This window comes from Salvia hispanica, chromosome 5 (assembly GCF_029641045.1).
Source record: "Salvia hispanica isolate PSC_SH4W2 chromosome 5, Shi_PSC_v1, whole genome shotgun sequence".
NCBI lineage: Eukaryota > Viridiplantae > Streptophyta > Magnoliopsida > Lamiales > Lamiaceae > Salvia > Salvia hispanica.
Window position 1 is genome coordinate 42,823,529 of NC_142696.1, and position 25,360 is coordinate 42,848,888.

General features: G+C 38.8%; 5 protein-coding genes across 7 annotated transcripts; 4 read left to right on the plus strand and 1 right to left on the minus strand.

Moving 5' to 3' along the window:
• On the plus strand, positions 1-7,751 carry LOC125188673 (villin-4-like). 2 transcript variants are annotated; one of them, XM_089058833.1, is made up of 23 exons: positions 1-197; positions 1,552-1,653; positions 1,818-1,917; positions 2,587-2,655; positions 2,738-2,974; positions 3,067-3,244; positions 3,330-3,462; positions 3,611-3,773; positions 3,862-4,012; positions 4,142-4,242; positions 4,346-4,501; positions 4,633-4,701; positions 4,787-4,855; positions 4,944-5,081; positions 5,162-5,290; positions 5,374-5,521; positions 5,638-5,648; positions 5,770-5,910; positions 6,036-6,161; positions 6,244-6,309; positions 6,398-6,725; positions 6,811-7,019; positions 7,125-7,751. In XM_089058833.1, the coding sequence occupies exons 2-23, from the start codon at positions 1,598-1,600 to the stop codon at positions 7,236-7,238; spliced, it is 2,892 nt and encodes a 963-aa protein (XP_088914959.1). In that variant the 5' UTR covers positions 1-197; positions 1,552-1,597; the 3' UTR covers positions 7,239-7,751. The 2 variants fall into 2 exon arrangements, with proteins under 2 accessions (XP_088914959.1, XP_047941625.1); XM_048085668.2 differs by having other exon boundaries at positions 2-197; positions 1,540-1,653.
• Positions 7,752-8,179: 428 nt separating this feature from the next.
• Positions 8,180-9,327, minus strand: LOC125189297 (RING-H2 finger protein ATL43-like). Its single transcript, XM_048086588.2, has one exon. The coding sequence runs from the start codon at positions 9,230-9,232 to the stop codon at positions 8,186-8,188; it is 1,047 nt and encodes a 348-aa protein (XP_047942545.1). The 5' UTR covers positions 9,233-9,327; the 3' UTR covers positions 8,180-8,185.
• A 2,312-nt stretch (positions 9,328-11,639) lies between these two features.
• LOC125187565 (uncharacterized) lies at positions 11,640-15,164 on the plus strand. Of its 2 annotated transcripts, none has more exons than XM_048084180.2 (4): positions 11,640-11,923; positions 12,036-12,269; positions 12,761-13,978; positions 14,334-15,164. In XM_048084180.2, exons 1-4 carry the CDS (start codon positions 11,685-11,687, stop codon positions 14,956-14,958), a joined length of 2,316 nt encoding a protein of 771 aa, XP_047940137.1. In that variant the 5' UTR covers positions 11,640-11,684; the 3' UTR covers positions 14,959-15,164. The 2 variants fall into 2 exon arrangements, with proteins under 2 accessions (XP_047940137.1, XP_047940138.1); XM_048084181.2 differs by having other exon boundaries at positions 11,812-11,941.
• Positions 15,165-17,836: 2,672 nt separating this feature from the next.
• LOC125187103 (uncharacterized) lies at positions 17,837-19,287 on the plus strand. Its single transcript, XM_048083627.2, has 2 exons — positions 17,837-18,182; positions 19,002-19,287. The coding sequence occupies exons 1-2, from the start codon at positions 17,993-17,995 to the stop codon at positions 19,121-19,123; spliced, it is 312 nt and encodes a 103-aa protein (XP_047939584.1). The 5' UTR covers positions 17,837-17,992; the 3' UTR covers positions 19,124-19,287.
• A 2,115-nt stretch (positions 19,288-21,402) lies between these two features.
• LOC125187493 (adagio protein 1-like) lies at positions 21,403-25,360 on the plus strand. The gene is made up of 2 exons (XM_048084089.2): positions 21,403-21,938; positions 23,380-25,360. Exons 1-2 carry the CDS (start codon positions 21,676-21,678, stop codon positions 24,986-24,988), a joined length of 1,872 nt encoding a protein of 623 aa, XP_047940046.1. The 5' UTR covers positions 21,403-21,675; the 3' UTR covers positions 24,989-25,360.

The following is a 25,360-nucleotide window of genomic DNA, read 5'->3' on the forward strand; positions in this document are numbered from 1 at the left end:
ATCATTCCCTCCACTTCTCTCTCTCTCTCTCTCTCTCTCAAATCACATAATTCGGAATTCTTTGTTTTTTTTTTCAGGACCCGTCGTTTTTTTGGGGTTTCTTGCTTTGATTGAGCTTTTTGTTGACTTGTTAGATTGGATCTGTTTGTGTTCGTTTCAAGTGGGCCGAGGAATTCAAACACCAGGAGATTAAGAAGGTAATTAATTAGCTTAATTGAATCTATTTCTCTGCTTCTATCAACTTCATTTGACTGTTTCAGTGAGTCTTAATGAATGTTGGCGTTTTGACTGATGATAAAAATTGAGTCTTGGTGATCGGGGAAGCTGCTGCTTGATATAAATATACTAGTAATGATGCATTGGAGACTGTGATATTCGAGGCTTTGTTATGTCTAGGTGTTTGAATGTTAGCTGTCTTGTTTGCTGAATCGATACGATATAAAAAGGTTTGTCTTTACTCGATGTGACGAGGCATAAATTCAAGATTCAGTGAGTCCGAGAAATTGGAGAATCGAGACACTGGTGGAAAGAATTAGTCTGTTTTGTCTTTTTTTTAATGTGAGTGAAGGAATTTTGATTTGTTTAGTTTGAAATTTTGCATCCTCTGTTTATTTTATTTGGAGTGATGAATGATTTATAGTAGACCTTTCGATCGATATGGATCAAATTGGATTGGGATGTATGAGTATGTTCTAGCTTCAAATTATGCTGTAAGGAATTTATCCAGAAGGTTATTGGCATAGATGGTTCGAAAGCACAGAGACAGATGTCAAGTTTAGTTGCAGAATGGATTATGGATTTGTGCAGCATACCTGCAAGTGAAAGCACATGAAGCAGAACATTAGGCTGAAGATAGAAACTGTCATTTCAGCATTGGATGCAACTTCTGGGTTGAGTTTCGTTGCCATTTTATGGTGTTGATGGTGTATTGTAAACTTATTGAACAACACAACATTAGCTGATTTCAGATGCTGCATAGCTGATGAATGTGCATTGAGGAGAGTAGCTATTCCAAGCGGATGCAAGAAGGGTTTGGAGCTTGGAGAAAGTGTTGGTTTTAAATAGATTTGGATTGAAACCCACAATCTTTAAGATGCTTTCAAAGTAGTCAATTGATTGATTTCACATTTTACATTTGGGCGAGCTCTTTGAACTTGTTTTCATGATTCGACAGAGGAGGCTCAGCAGTTAGTAGTAGGAGTTATTTGGACTATAATTGTATTGGGTAACTCCTCTAATAAGGGTCTTGCCATATTTTTTGCAAGTTTTAGGGGGTCTTAGCCTGTTCCGTATAATTATTGTGAATTTGCGATCATTGCTTATTATTAGCAAGTTAAATTGAGAATCATCAACTGCTATGTCTGTTTGCTAGTTTCTGCACTTTTCAAGTACTTGTTTTGATCATGCTTCTTCGTATTCATTTCTCTATTATCTAAGCAAAATCGTGCTTTTAGAAGGCTCTGTCATGTTTTCTGCCACCTTGGCTTTTCTTTTACATACGTGTTATTTATGAATTGACAATAAACAGTTTCTTTATAGTTTTTTTTTCAGGTCGAGTTTGTGAATCTACAACGTTGTACGAGTTGCAGGAACAAATATGGCTGTTTCAATGAAAAACTTAGATCCTGCTTTCCAGGGTGCAGGACAAAAGGCGTATCCTCATGCTAATGTGGCATTTTCCCTTTAAATACGTTTATTGATTGTGCTATTTTCTGCAACATTAACAGTATATCCTAGTTCCATTTCCTGTTTCCTTTGCTTCTGTTAAAAATCAACATCAAGGCTCTGTACTTGTTTCTCACCTTAACTTAGTCTAGTGGTACTGAGATATGGCGAATTGAAAATTTTTGTCCCGTTCCAGTCCCAAAATCTTCACATGGAAAGTTTTGCACTGGAGATTCCTATGTGATTTTAAAGGTTGGTTAAGTCTCTTCATGTTGTTAAGATGCTAGATGCTCAATTTCTTTAATTCTACGTTTTGCAATAGCTCTTGTATTTGCTTCCATGAAATCTAACGTTATATGTTCTCAAGTTCCCCTTTTATAGTCAACCATACACCTCAAGCATTCAAGGGGCATTTACTTTTCATTATTGATAAGATACATGACAAAATATTTTTTTTATCTTCGTTAGTAAAATTTTCCCGGTCCTCCCCTTTCAATGGGACATGAATCAAGCAAATTAGCTCAAGTGATAGAAATTGTCAAGGGCAAGAAACCCCAAACTTCCGATCCATCTTGGTAAACCACGAATTATTATGCGTGATAGGATGGATGAATAGATAAAATGAATATAGGCTATGCCACCATTTATTTTGTTGGATTGACTAAATTTGAATTTGTTTGACCATGTTATCCTTCAAATACATAATCATATGTTTTATCAATCTATCCTATCAATCAAAGTAAACACCCCCAAAGTAAACAAGCCCTCAAAGGATGGCATACGCTGACATTGGCTGCAAGAAAACTTCTTTATTAGATGGCATGCTACTCTAGTTTCTATCGAGTTCAATTTTTATGCTCTTTTATTGTGACTATGCTTGACATATCTATTTCATTCTGACCTATATTTCCATTTCTGCAGACCACAGCCTTAAAAACCGGTGCTCTACACCACGATATTCATTATTGGCTCGGGAAAGACACCAGTCAGGTAAAGTCTTTATATGATCCTCCTTCACGGCTTTACCCTCTGTTACTGTATTTCCTGATTCTGTGAGTATTTTCTCCTGCAGGATGAAGCTGGTACTGCAGCGCTCAAAACTATTGAGTTGGATGCAGCGCTGGGTGGGCGTGCTGTTCAATACCGAGAAGTGCAAGGTCACGAAACAGAGAAGTTCCTTTCTCATTTCAAGCCATGTATAATACCCGTAGAAGGTGGAGTTGCCTCAGGTTTCAAGCACGCTGAAGCTGAGGAGCACCAGACTCGTTTGTTTGTATGTAAAGGGAAGCATGTTGTTCATGTGAAAGAGGTAGCTTGTCATCCCTCGTTAACATATAGCGATTAACGACTTATCTTCCCAGTACGTGTATTTGTATAACTCTTTTCGTTGTGATTGAACAGGTGCCTTTTGCTCGATCCTCACTCAATCATGAAGATATTTTCATTCTTGATACAAAGTCCAAAATCTATCAATTTAATGGCTCCAACTCTTGCATTCAAGAGAGGGCTAAAGCTCTGGAAGTCGTTCAGTACATTAAAGATACTTATCATGATGGAAAATGTGAAATCGCAGCTATTGGTAACTATGCCACTAATCGGGTGTTTTAGGTTTTCATTATTGAGTCGTAGACGAATGCTTGAAGGTTGTTTCCTTTTGACTGCAGACGACGGGAAAATGATGGCTGATGCTGATACAGGAGAATTTTGGGGGTTCTTTGGTGGCTTTGCTCCACTTCCAAAGAAATCTGCTTCTGATGAACTCAAGAGAAAGGATGCAGCTCCACCTAAGCTTTTCCGGTATTTAATTTCCTCTACTAGCTGCATTCATTTTGATTCACCTAGTGGTTTTTTTTTTTTTGAAATTTGTCCCTTTATTTATTGAAAATTTATAAACAATAAGCAATCTTCCTTTCACAACCACAATTTTTTTTTGTGTTATGTCTAGGGTTGATAAAGGAGAGAGAACAATTATCGAGGCTGATACCTGGACGAGGGATTTACTGGACACATACTATTGCTATATCCTTGACTGTGGTAGCGAAGTCTTTGTTTGGATGGGGAGAAATACTTCTCTTGATCAAAGGAAAGCTGCAAGTAGTGCTGTTGATGTAAGTCCAGCTGCTTGAGTTAGTTAACATATTTCATCTGGACTTGTTGTCCTACTCTTGTCAATTATATTTGCACATCTGCTTATAGGAATTACTGAATAGCGAAGATAGACCAAGAACTCACGTGATTCGTGTGATTGAGGGGTTTGAGACAGTGGCATTTCGCTCTAAGTTTAACTCATGGCCCCAGTCGAACAACAACGTGGCTGTAACTGAAGATGGTAGAGGGAAAGTTGCAGGTTAGTAATATGTACACATTATCTCCTGTCACATTTTGTTTGGTAGCTTGATATTATTGAGATTTGCCAGATTATATAACTTAATTATCTGTTGAGTTCTTATCTTTGGTTCCAATTTGATATGTCTAGCACTCCTGAAGAGGCAAGGGCTTAACGTGAAGGGTCTTCTCAAGGCAGAAACACCCAAGGAGGAACCTCAACCTCATATAGACTGCACTGGGAATTTACAGGTGATTTGCAAACAGACAAGGCGGGTATATTCCGTCTACATTATCTGTATATCATGCTTCACTGCTTTAAATAGTTTGTTAATTTACTGCTTCCGGCTCCCAGGTTTGGCGTGTCGAAGGTCAAGAAAAGATTCTTCTCTCATCTTCTGATCTATCCAAGTTCTACAGTGGAGACTGCTATATTTTCCAATATTCTTATGCCGGTGATGAGAAAGAAGAACAACTAATTGGCACGTGGATCGGGAAGCTCAGTGTTGAGGTGAAGCACTCATATTGGCAAAAACATCTCAGTTTCCCCTTTATTTTATTTAGAAATTTCAACCTGTTGAGTTTTCCAGTGGTCAGATATCTACTAATGGACTTACTGATAGTGCGAATCACTCTCTGTAGGAAGATAGGATATCGGCAGTTTCTCAGGCAACCAAGATGGTCGAGTCTCTCAAGTTCCTACCTACTCAGGCATATTATCTTCCTTTATTCATTTATATATGACGCTTTCTCTTTCCAACACCTGTATTAATTGTTCAATTTCATGTCTCACTAGGCTCGCTTCTATGAAGGAAGTGAACCGATCCAGTTCTTTGCGATATTTCAGATCTTCATCGTCTTCAAGGTCTGAGAATTCACTAACATAAACAGAGAGACCTCAGCTCATATTTTTTCATAAAGGCCATGAAATGATTTCGTCTGCATTTTACCAGGGTGGTCTTAGTAGCTCCTACAAGAATTACCTTGCCGAGAAGGAACTTCCTGATGATACATATAATGATGAAGCACTCGCATTATTTCGGGTTCAGGGAAGCGGACCAGAAAATATGCAATCAATTCAAGTCGAACCGGTAAGCCCTGTACTACATTTACTTTCACCTCCTCCTTTCCCTATCAAGTGCGACGTAAATTCATTTCTTAACGGATTCAGGTCGCTTCGTCGTTGAATTCCTCCTATTGCTACATACTGCTTAGCGGGCCCACTGTGTTTACATGGTCGGGGAATCTCACGACACCTGAAGCCCAAGAACTCGTCGAGAGGCAGCTTGATCTTATAAAAGTTCGAAACTTTTGTTAGAATGTTTTTGTGGTTGCATACAAATTTATGTTTGGTTTGTCTCACATGCCGCAAACTTCTTGCAGCCAAATGCACAGTCTAAACTGCTCAAGGAAGGTGCCGAGTACGAGCAGTTTTGGGACTTGTTAGGAGGAAAGTCTGAATACCCAAGCCAGAAACTTACTAGAGAAGCCGAGAGCGATCCTCATCTATTTTCATGCACCTTGACAAAGGGTATGCCGCCTGCATACTGATTTACACCTTTTTTGTCTTCTTCTTTTGTTTTGTCCTCGTTAATCCATCTAACTTAGTTTGTTTGCTCTTATAACGATCTCGCCTACTGGTTTCAGGAGATCTCAAGGTACACTATCTATATATTACCTCGGAGGAAACAAAATGCAGTTTGATTAGTATTCTGATGTTTTTAACTTTTAATTCAAAACCACTGGATATATGAGAGTTGGTCACAAACTTTGTTGCAGGTGACGGAGGTGTATAACTTCGACCAGGATGATCTAATGACAGAAGATATATTCATTCTCGACTGCCACGCTGACGTTTACGTTTGGGTTGGGCAACAAGTGGACACTAAGAATAAGTTGAATGCTTTAAGTATTGCGGAGGTAAGATTTAACTCGATTTTCTGCTTATTTAAGCTAGCATAGATAATTTATAAAGTACGGATTTTTTTTCTCTTGGCCATCAGAGATAGTGTTGATACGTAGTTTATGTTGTTACAACTCAACAGAAATTTCTGGAGCGCGATTATCTTCATGAGAAATTATCACTTCAAGCACCGGTGTATATTGTTATGGAAGGAGGTGAACCACCGTTTTTCACTCGTTTTTTCTCCTGGGACTCCTCAAAATCTGCAGTAAGTCATACCGCTTTATGCCTTAGCTTAGTTCAATTTCAGATCTTCGCCGTACACTCACTTGACTGGTATATGGTTACAGATGCACGGCAATTCTTTCCAGAGAAAGTTTACTATTCTTAAGAATGGAGGCGCTCCAGTGTTGGATGTAAGCCGTTCTTTTCTCTTGTTCGTTCTCTTTTGGATAATGAAGTCGGTTTATGCTGGAATTTAAGAGACAAATTTTCCCATCATAGAAACCCAAAAGGAGAACGCCTGTCTCATATGGAGGGAGGTCTGCTGCACCCGAGAAATCACAGCGTCCAAGAAGCATGTCATCTAGCCCGGACAGAGCTCGTGTGCGAGGCAGATCTCCGGCGTTCAATGCTCTGGCTGCGACTTTTGAGAATGCCAATGCAAGAAATATGTCAACTCCTCCTCCACTGGTAAGAAAGGTTTATCCCAAGTCTGTGACACCGGATTCCGGAAAAAACGGCCCGAGATCTTCGTCTATAGCTGCCCTGAGTTCGAGTTTCGAAAAAGTGCCACCAGCTCGGCAATTCGTCTTACCTCGTTCGAATAAAGGTATGTTTTATCGAGTTTTTAAGGATGAATGTTGTTTTCTTTGTCTGGAGATGTTCGTTGAAATGTTTTTTCCTCTACGTTGAAGCGAGTCCCGAGGCACCCAAACCGAAACCCGAGCCACTATCCAGGCAGAACTCCGTAGATCCGAGCCACAAGACCAAGCCAGAGCCCATACAGGAAGATGCAAAGGAGAATGAAGCTGAGGACGAGGAGGGACTCACTTTATATCCATATGAGCGTCTCAAGACGACATCGACTGATCCAGTCAGCGACATTGATGTGACAAAACGAGAGGTAAATTGGATATAAAAATAACACATGCTAATCCACTACATACCTCGTGAGTTAAACAATCTTGAGCTCGTTCAGTTATGTACTTACTTGTCTCTCCTTCTACAGACGTATCTGTCCTCGGGTGAGTTCAGGGAGAAGTTCGGGATGTCTAAGGCCACCTTCTACAAGCTGCCTAAATGGAAACAGAACAAGCTCAAGATGTCGCTCCATCTATTCTGAACACATTCCCCTGACGACTGACGTAGATCATCAGCAACGGTTGCAAATTCGTATGGTATCATTTTATCTCTCCGTATACTTGCCCGATGCGGTCTTCATTTCAGGCGTCGCTGCACACGGGATGCATTATTTATACAAAAGAAGCAAGTTCCCGAGTTTCTAGGGGGGCGACGCAACTGCGATTCTTCCATACTTGAGATGAGTATTGGACTTTATTTTTTCGTGTTTGTGAATTATTAGCTTTGATATTCTTTCTGGTCTCAGGTTTGTTGTGAGCTTGCAATTTCATTTTATTTTTCTTTCTATTTTTGGGGGTTTCTTATTCTTGATTTTGTGTTTTCATTGTTTTCGGCTATCTATTTTTAGGAGAGTGGTTAGAAACATTGCAAATGCAGAAATTTTACATTTTAGGATGCGTAGTGAGCAATTTACTTCAAGTGTATACAGTTTTTATGTAAACCATTTCACTTTTACTATTTGACTACCCAATAAAAATGTGTGTTTTTTTCGTCATTGCTCAATGCTCCACATCGGTTGTGAGAGCAACTAGTGTGAGGTTTATAAACTAAATAAGCTCTATCTCTTAGCTATTCTTTTAGGATGAATTTTCGTGTTTGGTCTATAACAATTGGTGTTTTCTTAAGAGCCCAAACGACTTGTAGTGGTGGCCTGTAGAAGACAACTGTGACCAATGAGTATGTTTGGGGCCGACTTGGAGTGGTAGTTGGACCATCGAGAACTCAAGTGTTGTGAGAGCAAATGATGTGGGGTGAGGTTTTTGGGATGAATTCTGATGTTTGGTTTGTAAATTTTTTTTTTATGAAAGTGAAGTTTATGTTATATAGTATGTATGAGGGAGAAAATTGAAAAAAATGAAGCTTAACATCATTTATAGGTAGAATTCCAACCGTTGTTTTACAACACCGGAGAAAACGGTATATATCTCTCTAAACTGTGCCAGAAGTAGAAGCACCTGTTGATTTTGCAGGCGCTTTCTGCTGCTGTTGAAACTGCGGAATCCATTCCTTCAATCTCTTCACTATTCCTTCTTCCTCTTTCTCTTTCCCCTTCCCCTCTCCAAGGTCACTCCTACTTTTCCTCATTCCTCCCGCCGCCTCCTCCTCGTCTTCGTCATGGTTGTCGTCCGCCTCCCCATCGGCCATCAGCATTTCCGACCTCAGATACAACTCCTCCTGCGTCGGTACCTCACTACGCCCCTCCTCCCCATCGTCTGACACCATAATCTTGTGCTCCAGCCGATGTTTATCCTTATCCCCGTGCGCCCCTAATGGCTCGCTTCTCCTGCTTATATTCCTCGACAAATTCCCGCTCCTCCGCCTCCTCGAACTCCACCCATCGAACGACGACCGCCTCCTCAACTCGTTCCCCGACGCGGATGCGGTGGAGTGCCGGACCTGACCGGCGGGGAGGCGGTAGTTGTGGAGAGCTTTGTGGCGGCTACCGTAGCGGTCTACGAGGAGCACGTCCTCGGAGCGGACGCGGTAGCGACAGAGCGGGCACGTGGAGTGCTGGTCGAGCCACGTGTCAACACACTCCACGTGGAAGGCGTGTTTGCACTTGGGCAGGAGGCGGAGGACCTCCTCTGCCTCGAACCGGGTCAGGCAGACCGCGCACTCGAGGCCGTCTTTCTGGCCGCGGAGGGAGGCGAACCGGAAGAGTGGTAGCTGCTGGATCACCTTTCGGTTCACCCCCGAGTCCACCCTAGCCAGAGGAATGGCCGCTTGAGAGACGGATGCGGTCCTGCAGCGCTGCACGTAGAGGAGGAGTACGAAGATGATTGTGAACACGGCGCTGATTGAAGCCACGATCACCGTCGTGCCTGGCTTGAAGACCTCCGAGGGCGGCGTGGGAAGATTCGGTGATGGCGGCGGCGGAGGAAACTGGTAGTAATATTCGTCTTCCTGCGCGAGTCTCCTGGCTGAGGATGCTGTTTGGATTAAGGAAATGAGGAGGACGAATTTGGACATCCCCATTTTCCGGCATGAAATTAACAAGGATTTTAGGATTTGCAACAAAACAATGCATTTGTTGAATCTTGAAATTTTGAAGGAAATAGATGATCAGGCTGCATATCTCTTCTCTCTCTATAATTTGATAATATTGGCAATAATTTCATTATGCAACATGCAAAATTGTGAAAATGAACATGGGGTGGGGGAGGTAAAAGAATGAGTGACAAATGGTTGGTGTTACAAGTTGTACCATTAATTATTTTACCTTGTATAGTAGTGATTTCTTGACAAACATTTTTCATGCTGCACTTGGATATTTCTTACACAATAATTCCTAAATTAAGTTTAAGGAAGATTTGATGCTGAGATACGAAGAAGTGGTTATTTCGGCGTGTTTTTTGGTTTGGTCGTACGCCACTAGTTATAACCTATATGTATATATGTTGCTATATTTTTGCATACCTTATGTGGCCAAATATATAGGTAGAACCATCTTTGTGGTTTTATACATCATTTTTTCTACCCCAACCTCTAAAGGGGTGAGAATACAGGTATCCGTGGATACTCAACCCAAAAAAACCGGGTACCCAAAAATCTTCTAAATGTCTATCCAAAATCCGACCCGATATATTTTCGGATACTCCAATATCTGCCCTGGGTATCCATATCCGACGTATCGGGTACCCAAATATCCGACTCTTTTTACATGTGTTAATAACTAATAAAAAATTTAAAGTTTTGTATATTAATATAAATGTAGAAATATTTTAATTGATTAATATCTTTAATGTTGCATTTATTTTGTAGTATAAAACTATAAACAAATGGGCCACTTTTAATTTAAATTACTAGTATATGATTATATTTATGGGGATTGGTTATGCAATATGTAAGTACTTACACATTTAATTAAATTGCAGAAACAACCAATCATATATTTTAAAAGTCAAAAAAATTAATTAAAATATAAAAACCACATGAGTTGGTTATGAAATAAGTAAAACTTAAGAGTTTGGAGAAGCCGAGACCTAGAGTAAGAGAAATTGACTTATTTATATAAGTTTAAAGAAAGTTAACCTAATAAGTTGTAATAAGTAAATAAATTAGCCCAGCTCTTGAAGTCCAAAAGGGCTAAACCTAATTTTAAAAAATGCTTTAAATAATAAATTGGATATTCGGGTAATATCTGATACCCATTCGGATTATCCAATACCCGATTTATCTTAAATTTCAATATCCAATCCCATACCCAATCCTATAAAATTGGATATTGGGTATCCAATACTCGACGGATATAGGGTCGGGCAGGGGCGAATTTACATGAGCTCTAGGTGGGGCATTTGCCCCTCCTCATTCCTTATAGTACTACATGTATATTTTTATCATTATAAATTTTATTTCTTTTAATCTCTCACTAAATGCCCCTCCTCAAGTTCTTAAAATTCTTTCGTATATAAATTTGCACCCTTCCCTACAAATTCTTAGCTCCGCCCCTGGGGTCGGGTACGGGTAAACCTAATACTCGATATTCGTATTCCCATGGTATTATGTTTTTGTATTGATAATTTTAATATACAAGTGTTGCGTTTTAGATTAGAAATTGATTTTATTATAACGGTAGTAGTACTTGTATATGTAGGTATTATTTGTTTTTTTTGTTATCCAATGAATGTGATGCAAATTCTAAATATCGTACAAACTCTAATCTATAATCTGGACCATTATAAAATGTCAACAGATGACAAAATAACAACAATGAAAAATATCAACACAGTGTCAACGGTTGACACCATATTGACATTGTGTTGACATCAAAATCTTGAAATTTTATATTGTGTTGATTCTATGTTAAAAAATTTAAAGTTTGTACAATATATGAGTATGTATTTTATCTCTTTATCTCTTCCATATTATTCAAAGGGTTAATTTCTAATGAGCATCCCAAAAATAATTGAGGTTTATGGGCCGGGTCTAAATAACTACGGCCCACTACAGGTTCGTGACCGAACTAGTACTCCCTCCGTCTCATAAAAGTTGAGTCGTATTCCTTTTTAGTCCGTCCCAATAAAGTTGAGTTATTTCCTTTTTTAACAAAAAACAAAACATCTAATCACTTTTATTTTATTCCATTATTTACTTAACTCTCTCTTATCTTTCCTACTTTTTTCATTTCTCCTATTTATTTAATATAAATTTTTAATTTCCATGTCCAAAAGTTTTGTCTCAACTTTTATGGGACGGAGGGGGTAGTACTCCTATTTTGTATGCCCAAAAATTTTATCTCAACTTTTATGGGACGGAGGGGTGCTATTTTTTAATGTACTCCTATTTTGTACGCCCAAAAGTTTTGTCTCAACTTTTATAGGACGAAGGGGGGTACTATTTTTTAATTTACTCCTATTTTGTACTTTTGCAAAGAGCTCGTCGTTTCGTTATATGGAATGCAGAGAAACTTGGAATCATACGTTTGACAATGGAAGAACAGCAGAAGACAAAGACGAAGGCGAAGAGAAAAAGAAGAATCGCGATGAAGAAGAAGAAGGATATGAGGAATGATGAAATTGTTTTTCCTTTGCTGTTAGCATCTTGTTGTTCGAAACCTCACGTGAAAAAAGCCCTAATTAAGAAATGTTTGAACAAGATACTACTCTCTCTCCCCCAATTGCATTTGCCGCCATTCCTCGCATTGCTTCCTTCGCTTCTGAAATCCGAGTAATGATAAAATTATAAGTTCGTTGAGAATCTACCACTACTTTTTTACTGTTTGAATTCCGTGTGATGTTTATGTGTATTGATTTCTGCGTCTGGTTGTTTTTTGCGGCAGCTGTGCTGAAATCGTGTGTAAAAGTTTGGACATCGTAGGCGCTGCGTCGCTAGCAATGCTCGAGATGAGTGAGCAGATTGCCTCGGAGGATGAGATAGTAAAGAGATTGATCGCACTGGTGAGAAATTCAAAAAGGGAAATTGCGATTGCTGCTTGCAATGCTGTATTGGATTTATCTGCGGCGTCAGCGGGAAGACAGCGGCTGCTTGATTTCCGTGCAATTGAGAATTTTATGTGAGTATTTTTTTTTATTAATGAGAAATTATGATTTTCTGGGTAAAATGTGAAGTTAACTACTGGTTAGGGGTGGTTTTGGTGTGTAAGATATGCTTTCAGTTCATGGACTTTTATACTTCCAAGTTGGTTGATGGTGGAGATGATATGAGTATATCATGAATGAAATAGTATTGGTTTCCTAGTTTGGGCTCTCATGTATAATTTGATGGCTTTTCGGGGTTTTAGTTTCTATAGTTCGTTTCCTTGGCTTAAAAACTATGTTTTGCTATTTATGAAATTTATTTCTGGTAAGGAGAGATGCAACACTAACAGAAAATTGCTGTTGGGATGCATATAGTGCGAGCTAGTTAGTTTGATGATTTATCTTAAAACAAACGGCCTAAATGATAAAATGCTGGATGAAGTAGTGATTCACCTAAGCTGGCTAAGCATCACTTGCCAGGTTTTATTTGAAGAGATAGCTGCTTATATGACTTAACATCTATTAGTCTATGCTTGACACAGGGAACCAAATCTCGAGGAGATACAGTTGGTATTCGCAAAGATGATCTTTCAATATTACTTCTTCAGGGAGCAACTGACCTTATTACCTCTTCATCAATTGAGCAGCTGCAGCTAATACCAACAGACATTTGTGAAACCTTTTTAGAGCATTTAAGAGGATTGTTGGGAGCAGTGCATGAACAGAGGTTGCATGGTACTTCTTCAACATGTGATAAGAGAAATGATTTTTTCGTAGGTAACATCAGAGTATGTAATTTGGTTCAAAGTGTTTTCTTGCTATCAATCAATCGTGGTCTGCTCCCAGAGTCCATAAACCTCGAATATGTAAAGAGAGGTATTTTCGGTGCGGGGGAAGCTAGTATTGAGTCATTTTTATCCGAGGTCTGGGAGGTGTCTCCGAAGCTTTTAAGGAATGCATCAAATGATTTATTGAGCAAGGATAGTATTTTCAATCCATTTCTGCAGTATCATCGTCTGAAAGATGCAATACCTTCTAGTCTCCCTTCCATGCTAAAATGCTTTACTTCCTGCCCTGCCATTGTAGCAGATGAGCTCGATATACTTCATGTCATCGAGGAGATAAAGAGTCATCTTGGTTACCCAATTATATACAACCAGGATATCCGTGTTGTGAAAACACAGTCCGGAGAACAAGAGCTGCACTATTTTCAAAAGCAGCCAGAGTCTCGCTGCTCCATTTCTCCTCACATTTTCAGTATTAATGATATTTTGGAATGTGAAGAAGCATTTAAGAAGGGCTACTCAATTGCTCTTCGTGGTATGGAATTTCGCTGTCAAACCATTTCTGTAATTGCAGATGAGTTAGCATCTCTCTTTGGGCAGCCTTCAGCTGGTGTTAATATGTACTTAACTCCATCTGATTCACAAGGCTTGGCTCGACACAGTGATGATCACTGTGTCTTTGTATGCCAACTCATCGGTACGAAAAGATGGAAAGTATATCCTCGGCCAGATTCCAAGTTACCTCGCTTATATGAAGCTTGCTATAGCCTGCATGGTTTGGAGGATGAAGGCCATGAGGGTCATGAACACCAGCAGTTTGTGCTGAATGAAGGCGACATTTTATATATTCCAAGAGGTTTTCCACATGAGGCAATAACTGATGTGGACGATGACAATGTGGCCACCGTCAAATTCTCCTTGCATATGACACTAGCCATTGAAATAGAGCCTCCATTTGAGTGAGTCCTTCAATTTCATGCATTAATATTCTACTCTCTCCATCTGCTATTAAATGTCCTATTTTTTTCCGTCTGTCCGTGTTTTATTTTACTTTTACTATTTTTGATAAGTGGACCCCACATTCCACTCACATTCTATTATGAAACTAATAGGAGCATATAAAAGTAGGACTATATACCACCAACTTTTTCTATCTACATTCCATCATAAAGTCAAACAATTTTTTAAAATCCGAGCCGGTCAACTATGAGACATTTATTGGTGGACGGAGGGAGAGTATTATCAAAATTTCAACATTTTGACTACTTAGTATTATATGGTGCTTCAGATTAACTATGGTTGTTGCCATTACAGGTGGGAAGGTTTTATGCATGCTGCCCTCTTTAGCTGGGATAATAAACAGAGATTGCAGTACAAGTCCGAGGATTCTGTTCAACGGAGTCTACACTTGTTATCTATGATGCTGTTGCATATTGCAATAAAATTAATCGGAAATCTTGATCCAGCATTTCAGAAAGCGTGCTTGGTTGACGCAATGCCATTTTCTTGCGATACTACTAGAGAGTGGCTTCAACAAAATCAGAGAAAAACCTTTGGCTACTTGATCAACAGGATCATGGGTGAATCAAAGTTTTCAGATGCAGTTTCACATCTAGAAGCAACTCTACTGAAGAATGAAGACCCTCTCGAACATTTAAGATGGATGAAGTACCTCACTCTCGAAGCGGAGGAAATAGAGAGTTTGTCTAATTTGTGTATACCATTGGCAGACAGCAGGTACCTTTTTGATCTACTGATTCATCACAAGGATATAGCAGAGGCTCCTTTCATTCAGGTCAGGTCGAGATTTTGTCACGAAGTAGAGTTTCGGGATGTAGAACTACATTTCAGAATGCTGCTTGAGAAGTACAGGAAGGTGAGAAAGCAATACGCTAATGGTATGCTCTCACTCCATTCTGCTCTAAGCAATGAACCTTAATTTCTTTTGTCATCATAATATATGACTCAATTTTCACTCCCACCCACTCTTACACCTTGCTACTTTTATGTATATATATTTATGCGTTTGTGTTTGCTTTTGTCTTTGCCTGTAATCTGTGTCATTGTGAAAAGTTAAAATATACAGGTTATACAGTAATGTCCTAAAACGAAGATTACATATTCGATTTTGTATTGATTGTTTTAGCGTCTCTATAATTTCCCCTTTGCTGTTGTCAGGCTTTTCTACTTGTATAATTTGAAATAGACAAAACAATTAAAATTCTTGGTGATATCGCTCCACAGTTCACACTAATAAATTGCAATTAATCTCTCCAGTTTAATCTAAATCTTTTAGTGGTTTGTTTTTATGCCACGTGTATCATCACACTATCATGTTCCGGGAGCATTGTTTGTTGCTATCATTAAGAAAATAGCACTAGATCACGTTAAAGTTTTGACTTTCGGCACATTGCATAAAATTTTGATAAATTAATGCAAAAACGGAACTATTGACGTGGCATTTTCTCGCATCTCATTAAATTATTACTCATTCGCTCCCATAAGTAAGTGATACAGTACTTTTTTTTTTTATTATTGAAACGTCCCAAGCTATTTCTCTACATCTTCCATGGATTATGTAAACCCTATATTACTCCAGTAATTACTAGTTTTGAACCTATATTGATTAATTTAAATTATTTTTTATCAATACATAAAAAAGCTCTAACTATTTCAATGAGTAATGGTAAAAAATTGCACCAAACTCCAACCTTAAACAAGGTGGAACAAAAGTAGAACTAAACAACTAAGACAACACATGATAGAGATATCCTAGACAAACAAAAACCAAAAAATTAATAACACAACAAGCACTAAGGGCATTAGCAATGGGGGCCGATAGCAAGAGCCGATCTATTGGCCCCCCCATCGGCTCGCATAGGTCTTCATTGCGGAGGGAGGGCCGATTCTCCCTCCCCCTCGCCTCCGCGCCGATAAATCGCCCCAGCCGATAGGCATGGGCTCCGCATCGGCCCTATGATGGGCCTCCATTGCGGAGGCAGGGCCGATGTCGGAGCCGATTTTGCATTTTTTAAAAAAATTTATTACTTTCTATATATACCACCTTCCTCCATTTCACACATTCACTCTCATCATTTTAATCCATTTCATTTCACACCTTCATCTCTCTATATATACCACCTGATGATCGATGTGTGTTTGTGTTTTTATCTATCTATTTTTTTACGTAGTATGTTTTTTTAATGAAGTATGTTTATCTTTTAATGTAGTAGTATGTTTTTTTTAATGAAGTATTTTTAAAAAATGAAATGAAATGAGATAGGCTCTGAGATAGGCTCTCTATTGCAGGGAGATAGGCTCTAGGATGGGCCTGCTGACGTGGCAGGAAAAAATGGATATAAGCTCTGAGATGGGCTCCGGAGAAGGGCTCTCTATTGCTAATGCCCTAAAAGACCAATAGAGCAGGACCTCTAACAACATAGATCAACAAGAATCCAAAGAAGTAGCAAGAAATAGAGACAACGGATCAGCAAAATACCTCATCAATGGTCTTCGGCTCTATGCTTTGTTTTGCGACTCCTTCTCGACCACCTTCACACTTCAGCCAAATTCTCACTCATTTGGTAAATAAGAAATTTCGGCACCACCCTTTAGTCCACGACCCCTTTTTCTATAGAATTAGCTCTTTCTCCATATTCCATTTAGGTTCCATCTTTTCAAAAATTACTTTGTGTTCTCAACCATCAAATAGACCACAAGATCACATAGAAGAGAGTATTGCATATATTCTTGTCAAACTTTTGAAACAGTATGCTCATCCACGGTAATAAACAGGACATCGGATCCCTGGAGATACAGAAGATGACATTCCAATGATTGCATGCAAAATACCATAGAGGATTGGAAAACTTGCATCCAAACATATGCGATGGATTGTTTTTAGGTTCTCTTTGCAGAAGATACAAATGTTATCTTTCCAAATCCGAGAATCCAAATATGTAGTCACTACTTAATATTTAACCTCCCCTCAAAACAAACCAAACAAAGAGTTGGGGAAGTGGTGGGACCACTTTTGTCCATGTCATCTTTTATGAATGAACTGGTTGCTATCATCCGAGCTACGAGTCACCTGCAAATGAAAGCAAGAGATAGAGCAATCCTTTGATTCGTTAAGAGTCCAAATCCTAACATCAGTCACACTATCGCTCAATGAACTTTGATCTAGTACCAGATAAAGTACTACATATATTAATATTTATCTTGTTAACAATTCAGCCTCATCATTCGATTTTCCACATTTGAGGATTCCAATTTTAAATGAGAAAACTTGTCTAACTAAAATAAGTGTTGGAAAGATTGTTTTACTTATTAGTATTATTTATCTTGACAACATGACATGTGAGACTTGTTGCCATTACACGTAGGTGTTAGAAAAATTGACAAATTGTTAAAAATGACCATTATAAAAATAATTGTTGTTATAAATAAGAATAACATATTTTGTGTAAAAATAATAAAATTCCAAACAAGAAGAGATATTTATCATAATTAAAAATCACCGTAAAAGTGATAATGTTGATAGATGAAGTGATTGTTTTAAAACAATGGATCGGGTCGCGGCAGTGTGAGAACATAATTAACATTGTTGAAAGGAAAAGTGAAAATTAAGTACTATAACAATATCATACATTTAAAAAAAAAAACAGTTGATCGGAATCAAATTTTATAATCAAAGTGCATCTAAATATTAATATTATCCTAAATTTAGAAAAACAACATGTCGCATATTGAATAGGATTTTGGACTATAGTATTAAATTAGTATAATTTTATAGTCAAGGAAGTCCAATCGCAGATATTACAAAATCCCTCTTTATTTTCTCGTATACTTTATCGCTATCTACTTGATCAACTCTTCTTCTTCCCTTGTCCGTCTCCCTATTCCCACCAAATCTCCTGCTCCTCATCGAAATTCTCGACGAAAAATCGAATCGGAATCTGCTGAGAGAAGCAATGGCGTATGTGGATCACGCGTTTTCTATCTCCTACGACGACGACCTGATGGAAACTTCCTACGCCGTCAACAACAGGCCGCCAATTAAGGAGATAGCTCTCGCCATCGCTCTCTTTGTTTTCGGCGCGCTAGGGATCGTCGTCGGTATCTTCATGGCGGTCAATCAAATCGGGGGTGACCGCGCCCATGGTATTTACTCTTTTTTGGGTTGCTTCAGTTCTGATTTATGGATTTTGGGGGTTTTGAGCTGTTTTGGTGGTTGCTGCTTTGTTCGTGCTTCTAGATTCATGAAGATTAGTTTCATTGCTTAGGGCATTGAGATCTGTGTCGATAAATAAATAATACTACTTCTAGTAAAATTTCAGGAGAAAATAGGCTTTTAACTGCTAATATGCCTTTGCCATTATAAAATTTGGTGTCAGATTATTTAAAATTGTGTGGGGATTTAGGTCAGACTTTTTAAAATTGCTCAATGCTGAAGTATGTTAGGAGTAGATTGGTGCTGAATTGTGAGATTCGAAAGTCAGTAAAAGAGTGATTAGGATTTAGGAAGGAGAGGGTTAGTTCCATGAATTCAAATGGAGCTTCAACGGAGATGCTAAGCGATAATGTTGTGTCAGTTGTTTTAGTATTAATATAACATCTCCAGTTATTTGGCATAAACTTCATATGCTTCCATTATCAACATCAATGGATGGTATGTGTTCCATAGTCCATACTGAGGGAATGACTTCCCTGTTTTCTTCATTTCCACTGATATGTGCAACTTCCTTCACATTGTCTACTGCAGTAACATTCATAATTTTCCCTTCCTTTATTGACCTTGGCTCTGATTCGTCCATTAACAAATTTTCGTTTGCAGCATATTAGTTATGGCACACAGGTTTCCCAGTTAACCTTTTCTACTTAGTTTTCAAATATTGGATCTCAGCAGTCACATATCTCTCTCTGCTAAGTGGAGTAACAATCACATATTCTTCACTATTCATCTTGGATGCTGTAATGCAGGGCTATTTTTCTCCGTATTGGGTGGGATTCTGTTCATTCCTGGATTCTACTACACTCGGATTGCCTATTATGCTTACAAGGGATATAAAGGTTTCTCCTTTTCAAATATACCTCAAGTCTAGAGATGTTTGGAAGCTCAACTACTGTATACTGTATATATATATACACATGCATTTTTGCTATTACCTTAATACTGTCTCTATCATAACTCTTTCAATGACAATACAATTTAAACTTATCAACTAATGTATATACATGTTTGAGTATAGTATTGCTATCAAGACAATCTTGTGTCATTTGGGTTGAATGTTGTTCCTCTTTACTTGAATATGAAAGCAAATCTCCAAGACTGCTTTGTTGTGGTCTGTCACCGGATATTGGCTTGCTTGTCATTGGATGTTCATGTTGAGTGGGAATTTTTTGTCTATATTGCATAAGTTGGCGACACTCATTTAGGGACACACACTAAGCAGTAAGACCTTTCCCGATTCCTGATTGAGCTGTTATGAGACATGACTGGTTCCCCATATGAGTGCATATTGTAAATAAGACGGGATTATTAAGCTTAGGTAGATTTCTTATTTGCAATAGAGTTTCTTGTTGCCACAAAATGTGAGATCAAGATGCTTGCCAAATATCACATCTGATGAATTCACTTGCACCTGAACATAGTTATATTTTTATGTTTCATACATTCTAAGAATTACGTATTGCAAGACATGAAATTCTAAATCAGAATTTCTACCACTACTATAACTTTATTATTGCACAATGCACTCAACATAGTATCGATTTTCTTCTAATAACAGCTAAAGAATCAGACCAGTGAAGTGAAAAATCCTCTTCAGACTCTAGAAAATTCCTGTATTTTGGTTTCCTTGCACCCAAACTGTGTCCGACTTCCACCAAAGTCGTAGTAACTTGAGTTCGAAGAAGGATTCTAGTGAAATCATCTCTCCCCTGCACCCTAACTATGGGTTTGCTCTGATTCTGCATGCTAAGATGTTAAGATGATAATTGACATTATCTTGCGTATAAAGAGGATCATTTGTATTAATATTGTGAAACAGAGTCTGTAGTGATTATCTCAAAAATGATAGATACAAACCAATTGTCAATTGGTTGCGATATTTCAAGATTGTTTTTTTTTTTTTTTTAATTTAGGTATTGCATATCGTATGCGCACAATGATACCATACTTATAATTGTAGCATGCGGCTCAAGTTGATGGAATATTCGATACTTTGTATGTATAGTGATGGTAGTAATACTATTATAGAGAGAGCATAGAAGAAGGTGACACACTTGGTATTTTATGAAACGATGAAAGGGACAAATATTTGGCAGAGTGGAAGAGATTGGTGAGGGTTGTGTTTGGGAATTCAGGAGGAAATAACACGACATTCGTTGTGGCGTTTGGCCGTCTTTTTCATCTTATTTCGTTCAAGTTCGCTTTAAAGTGTAATCAATTTCAAGAATTTAGTTTCACTTCTCTAAATTTAAGAAGTATATGAAGATTTATCATGTGGACGCCTTTCAATATACTACTACTACTGACAAAAATCAAATGCTCCCTCCATGCTATTTTTCTATCTCAGCTCGTTCATAAATAGGAGTTTCAGTTCATTTTTATGATAAATTATAATAAGCCTCACATTCAACTAACTCATTTCACTCACATTTTATTTAAAACTATATAAAAGTGGTATTTATGAACCATTTACTTTTTTTCAATATTTATTTGAACATTTCTTAAAACCTGTGCTGAAAAGAAATGAAACTCATATTCGTAGACGAAAGGATTACTACATAAAAAAAAATTTCCCCCAACCTTAAACAATGTTTATTTTATTTTTTCTTTCCCGAATGACTTTCAATATTACTATTCAACATGAATCATAAATTCAGGTTTGATCATATTCATGTTTAATTAAATGTGGGTTTGGCATAATTTTTGTGGTCAAAACAAAGAGTTACAAGATTATAAATAAAATACCAAGGGTAAGATATTTTAGAAGAGTCTTGGCAAAAGAAAAAAAATGCTCCCTTTTATCCGAAAAAAATAGTTTTGAATGTGGACTTCATGAATTTTATTAATATAAAATTAATAAAGTTGAGACATAAAAAGAAAAATGAGACCAACTTAGAACAGAATTTGTTTACTATGATTAGATAGAAATTGATTATGATGGACAATCTAAAATTAAATTGTTTTTTTTATTGTTTTTGGTTGTTATACTTAAATTGACATATTTTGGTTGGTAAAAAAGAAATGATAAAGAGTATTGGTTTAGAGGAATAGAGCGTGCAGATGCACAATAAATTTTAGCCGTAATTAAAATCGGATATTTTGGGGCAGAGTGAGTAAGTATTAGCACTGCCTTATCTTCAACTTCAATCTGCCATCATTATATATTTCTCCAAACCCCCAAACCGGAATTACTTCATCTAAATAGTAAATATCCCTGCTTTTCTCGTTCAAGTGGAAAGGCGGTCTCTCTCTGCGTGTGTGTATTGCTATTGGTCCCTCTTTCTCTCTCTACACCCCGGCTTCTCATCCACTCATTTCCACACAATCCCCGTCCCGCAAAACCCCCCAATTTTAATCCCGATTAATCACCGCCCGAATTTCTGCTGATTCTGCTATGGGGTGAGGATTGGGCCTTTCTGAGGTATGATGGAGTGGGATAGCAACTCGGAGTCTGATCTAAGCGGCGGGGAAGAGGACGACAACGAAATTGATGGCGGATTAGGGTTTTTACTCAGGAAGGGAGGCGGCGGCCAGCTGCCCTTCCCCGTCGATACGCTTCTGCAACCGGCTCCCTGTGGCTTCGTTGTCACCGATGCTTTGGAGCCCGACCATCCCGTTATTTACGTCAATTCCGTCTTCGAGATGGTTACCGGCTTTAGGGCGGAGGAAGTTCTCGGACGTAACTGGTTAGTAATTTTCCTGGATTGGGAATTTCATATGTTAACCTACTTTCTATTCATTTTTTTTGTTGTTTCTAGATTATGGTAGATTTTTCTTGTGTTTATAGATGTCAACAGCTGAGGTCTTGATTTTTGTTGAATTTGTTTCTTTGGGATAAGAAAAATAAGAGATCGCAGAAGCAAGCTAGGTGGAATTAGAGTAACCTGCTAGAATTTCGGACCCATTTTCCTTATTACGCCTTTCAATTAGATTGATTTTTTTCAACTATGCGTTTTGTGAGTGTTTTATATTGTGCCGGAAAGGTTGTGTCTAGCTATAAATGTTTAATTCCCTTGTTATCCAGTTCTGTTTTTTCCTAAATTGATTATATCTGATTCTGATAGAGAATGGTTGGTGGAGTCGGAGGTTGCAATTCTATTCCCTCATCATCTGGGGCACTATATGAACTCTTAAATTGTTTGGAAACTAGGCCTCCTTCTTGGAATGCTGACTTCATAAATTGTAGAAGCTCCTATGTGCTCAGCTTCTCACCTCTTTTTTTGGTGGGGGAGGTGTGGGCCTTTATGTGGGAATATACTTGATTCAACTGCAATTTCAAATGGTTGAAAGATGTGTTCATAGGATGTATTTTATTTGTTTGCACAAACTCCTGAAGCTATAAAGAACTGCTGTTATTGTTTCACTTTGTTCAAGAATTGACTATCACATTAAATGGATCCTCTATTGTATATGTGACATGACATCAACCCTTATGGGGGCAATTATTGCATAGGATCAGTGCTTATGTTAAATTAATTTGCAAGATAGTATTAGAAAAAAAAGGAAATTTTATTTTGTTGGCAACTTCTGACTGAGAAGGGGAGAAGAAAAAAGAGAATCTGGTAGGTATTGTATTAATATGCCTGTTTCCCCTTATTTTCAAACTATTTATTTGTTATTAGGAACTGTCTTGTATTGCCTTCTTTATGGTGATTATTGTGCCGTCATAGTTTGTAGAGGGGACTCATGCATAAACATTGGTAGCATGATACATCTATTGATTATAGATATCTTAGTTATGAGAATGCATGATAAATGTTTGAATTACTTTAAGCCGGATACAAAAATAGGTGTATTTATTATACTTGGATGTGTTCCAGATGAGAGAATTGAATCAGTGACTTGATGGAGATGTTGGTGGCAGGTTAGTGTCTGATATGTCATATGTATGAGAGTCGATGAAATGATTCAAAATAACGATGTTTTCATGTAAAAAGTAGCTGAACTTGAATGTTATTTTTGTCTCTTACCTTCTTCTCTTCAATGTTTAAATGTTTTAATACCAAATATTGACAGTTCTATGAGTGCGTTATTGCTGAAGTTGTCAGAGGAGGATTAACTACACTTTATGTTGGCCATGTATTTTTGATGGTTTACTCATGTCTTGGTTGTTTTGGATTGCTGCAGCCGTTTCTTGCAATGCAGAGGCCCGTTTGCTAAAAGAAGACATCCCCTTGTGAGTTCCACAGTAGTTGCTGAAATAAGAAGATGCCTCGAGAAAGGCGTTGAGTTTCAAGGAGAACTGTTAAATTTCCGGAAAGATGGATCCCCGCTGATGAACCGGTTACGAATGACCCCAATTTACGGTGACGATGATACGATAACACATGTAATTGGCATACAAGTTTTTACAGAAGCAACTCTTGATCTCGGTCCCCTTCCTGGATCTTCAGCCAAGGAATATGCTAGAGCATCTCAAAGGCTAAGATTTAATATTTCATCTTGTGAAGTGGTTTCAGGGGATATCCAGAATGCCAGCCGTGAGTTATGTGGTATATTCCAGTTGAGTGATGAGGTAATTGCTCTCAAGATTCTTTCTCGACTTACTCCTAGGGATATTGCATCAGTTGGCTCTGTTTGCCAACGGTTTTATGAGCTAACAAAGAATGAAGATCTTTGGCGAATGGTCTGTCAAAATGCATGGGGTAGCGAAACCACAAGGGTTCTTGAGATGGTGCCTGGTGCTAAAAGATTAGGCTGGGGTAGGTTGGCTAGGGAACTCACAACTCTCGAAGCTGCAGCATGGAGAAAGCTAACTGTCGGAGGTGCAGTAGAACCCTCACGTTGCAACTTCAGCGCATGTGCAGTTGGGAACCGTGTGGTGCTTTTTGGTGGCGAAGGTGTCAACATGCAACCTATGAACGACACCTTTGTACTGGACCTGAACTCTACTAATCCAGAGTGGCAACATGTGAAAGTGAGCTCTCCACCTCCTGGGCGGTGGGGTCACACACTTTCGTGTGTGAATGGTTCCCATCTTGTCCTGTTTGGTGGCTGTGGGAGACAAGGCCTACTCAATGATGTCTTCTTGTTGGACTTGGATGCGAAAAATCTTACGTGGCGTGAAATCTCAAGCATGGCACCGCCACTCCCGAGATCATGGCATAGCTCTTGCACCCTCGATGGGACCAAGTTAATAGTGTCCGGTGGCTGTGCGGACTCTGGAGTGCTTTTGAGTGATACCTTTCTCCTCGACCTGTCGATAGAGAAACCAGTGTGGCGAGAGATCCCTGTAACGTGGACTCCTCCTTCGCGTTTGGGCCACACACTATCTGTTTATGGTGGAAGGAAAATCTTGATGTTTGGAGGTCTTGCCAAGAGTGGCCCTCTCCGATTTCGATCTAGTGATGTTTACACCATGGATTTGAGTGAGGATGAGCCTTGTTGGAGATTCGTGACAGGGAGTGGGATGCCTGGTGCCGGGAATCCAGGGGGTATGGCGCCCCCTCCTCGACTGGATCACGTGGCAGTGAGTCTCCCAGGTGGTCGAATACTCGTTTTTGGTGGCTCCGTGGCCGGTCTCCACTCTGCTTCACAGCTATACATACTCGATCCCACCGAAGAGAAGCCAACATGGAGGATCCTAAACGTCCCCGGACGACCTCCTAGATTTGCATGGGGACACAGCACGTGCATCGTTGGAGGAACGAGAGCTATAGTTCTCGGAGGGCAGACCGGGGAAGAGTGGATGCTGAGTGACATTCACGAGCTCTCGCTAGCAAGCGCTGTCGTCTAATCCTCCAAAACTCAGATCATGATGAATTCTTTCGTGGCTTTCGCGAACTCAACAACCGTTTCAGGGAGGCCATTCCTTCATTGTGGAACTGCTGTATCTTGAATTTCTGTATTGCGCTCTCTGTCTTTGTTTCTAGGCTGCTAGTCTTGGTAGAAATTTGTAGGGGGTTTCCACTTATATATATATATATAGTTTTGTGGTGTTTGTACGTTTAAGTTGGAGAGACAACCAAACATAGAGAGGAAAAAAATCAAAACAGTACAAAAAAAAAGGTTAGTGTTGGCTTGTGTTTGTGATTTTTTCCCTTGTAATGCTTAATAATTTTACGTTTAGATTATTTTACTTGCGCCTTTACCGGCGGTGTTATGGATC

Excerpts from the sequence above, each read along its gene's own strand:
- LOC125188673 (XM_089058833.1), top strand. The coding sequence starts at position 1,598 with ATGGCTGTTTCAATGAAAAACTTAGATCCTGCTTTCCAGGGTGCAGGA. Across the intron at positions 2,975-3,066 it reads ATGTTGTTCATGTGAAAGAG|GTGCCTTTTGCTCGATCCTC; the intron begins GTAGCTTGTCAT and ends GTGATTGAACAG. Across the intron at positions 4,502-4,632 it reads TCGGGAAGCTCAGTGTTGAG|GAAGATAGGATATCGGCAGT; the intron begins GTGAAGCACTCA and ends CACTCTCTGTAG.
- LOC125189297 (XM_048086588.2), bottom strand. The coding sequence starts at position 9,232 with ATGGGGATGTCCAAATTCGTCCTCCTCATTTCCTTAATCCAAACAGCA.
- LOC125187565 (XM_048084180.2), top strand. The coding sequence starts at position 11,685 with ATGGAAGAACAGCAGAAGACAAAGACGAAGGCGAAGAGAAAAAGAAGA. Across the intron at positions 11,924-12,035 it reads CCTTCGCTTCTGAAATCCGA|CTGTGCTGAAATCGTGTGTA; the intron begins GTAATGATAAAA and ends TTTTTGCGGCAG. Across the intron at positions 13,979-14,333 it reads GAAATAGAGCCTCCATTTGA|GTGGGAAGGTTTTATGCATG; the intron begins GTGAGTCCTTCA and ends TTGCCATTACAG.
- LOC125187103 (XM_048083627.2), top strand. The coding sequence starts at position 17,993 with ATGGCGTATGTGGATCACGCGTTTTCTATCTCCTACGACGACGACCTG. Across the intron at positions 18,183-19,001 it reads CGGGGGTGACCGCGCCCATG|GGCTATTTTTCTCCGTATTG; the intron begins GTATTTACTCTT and ends GCTGTAATGCAG.
- LOC125187493 (XM_048084089.2), top strand. The coding sequence starts at position 21,676 with ATGATGGAGTGGGATAGCAACTCGGAGTCTGATCTAAGCGGCGGGGAA. Across the intron at positions 21,939-23,379 it reads GAAGTTCTCGGACGTAACTG|CCGTTTCTTGCAATGCAGAG; the intron begins GTTAGTAATTTT and ends GGATTGCTGCAG.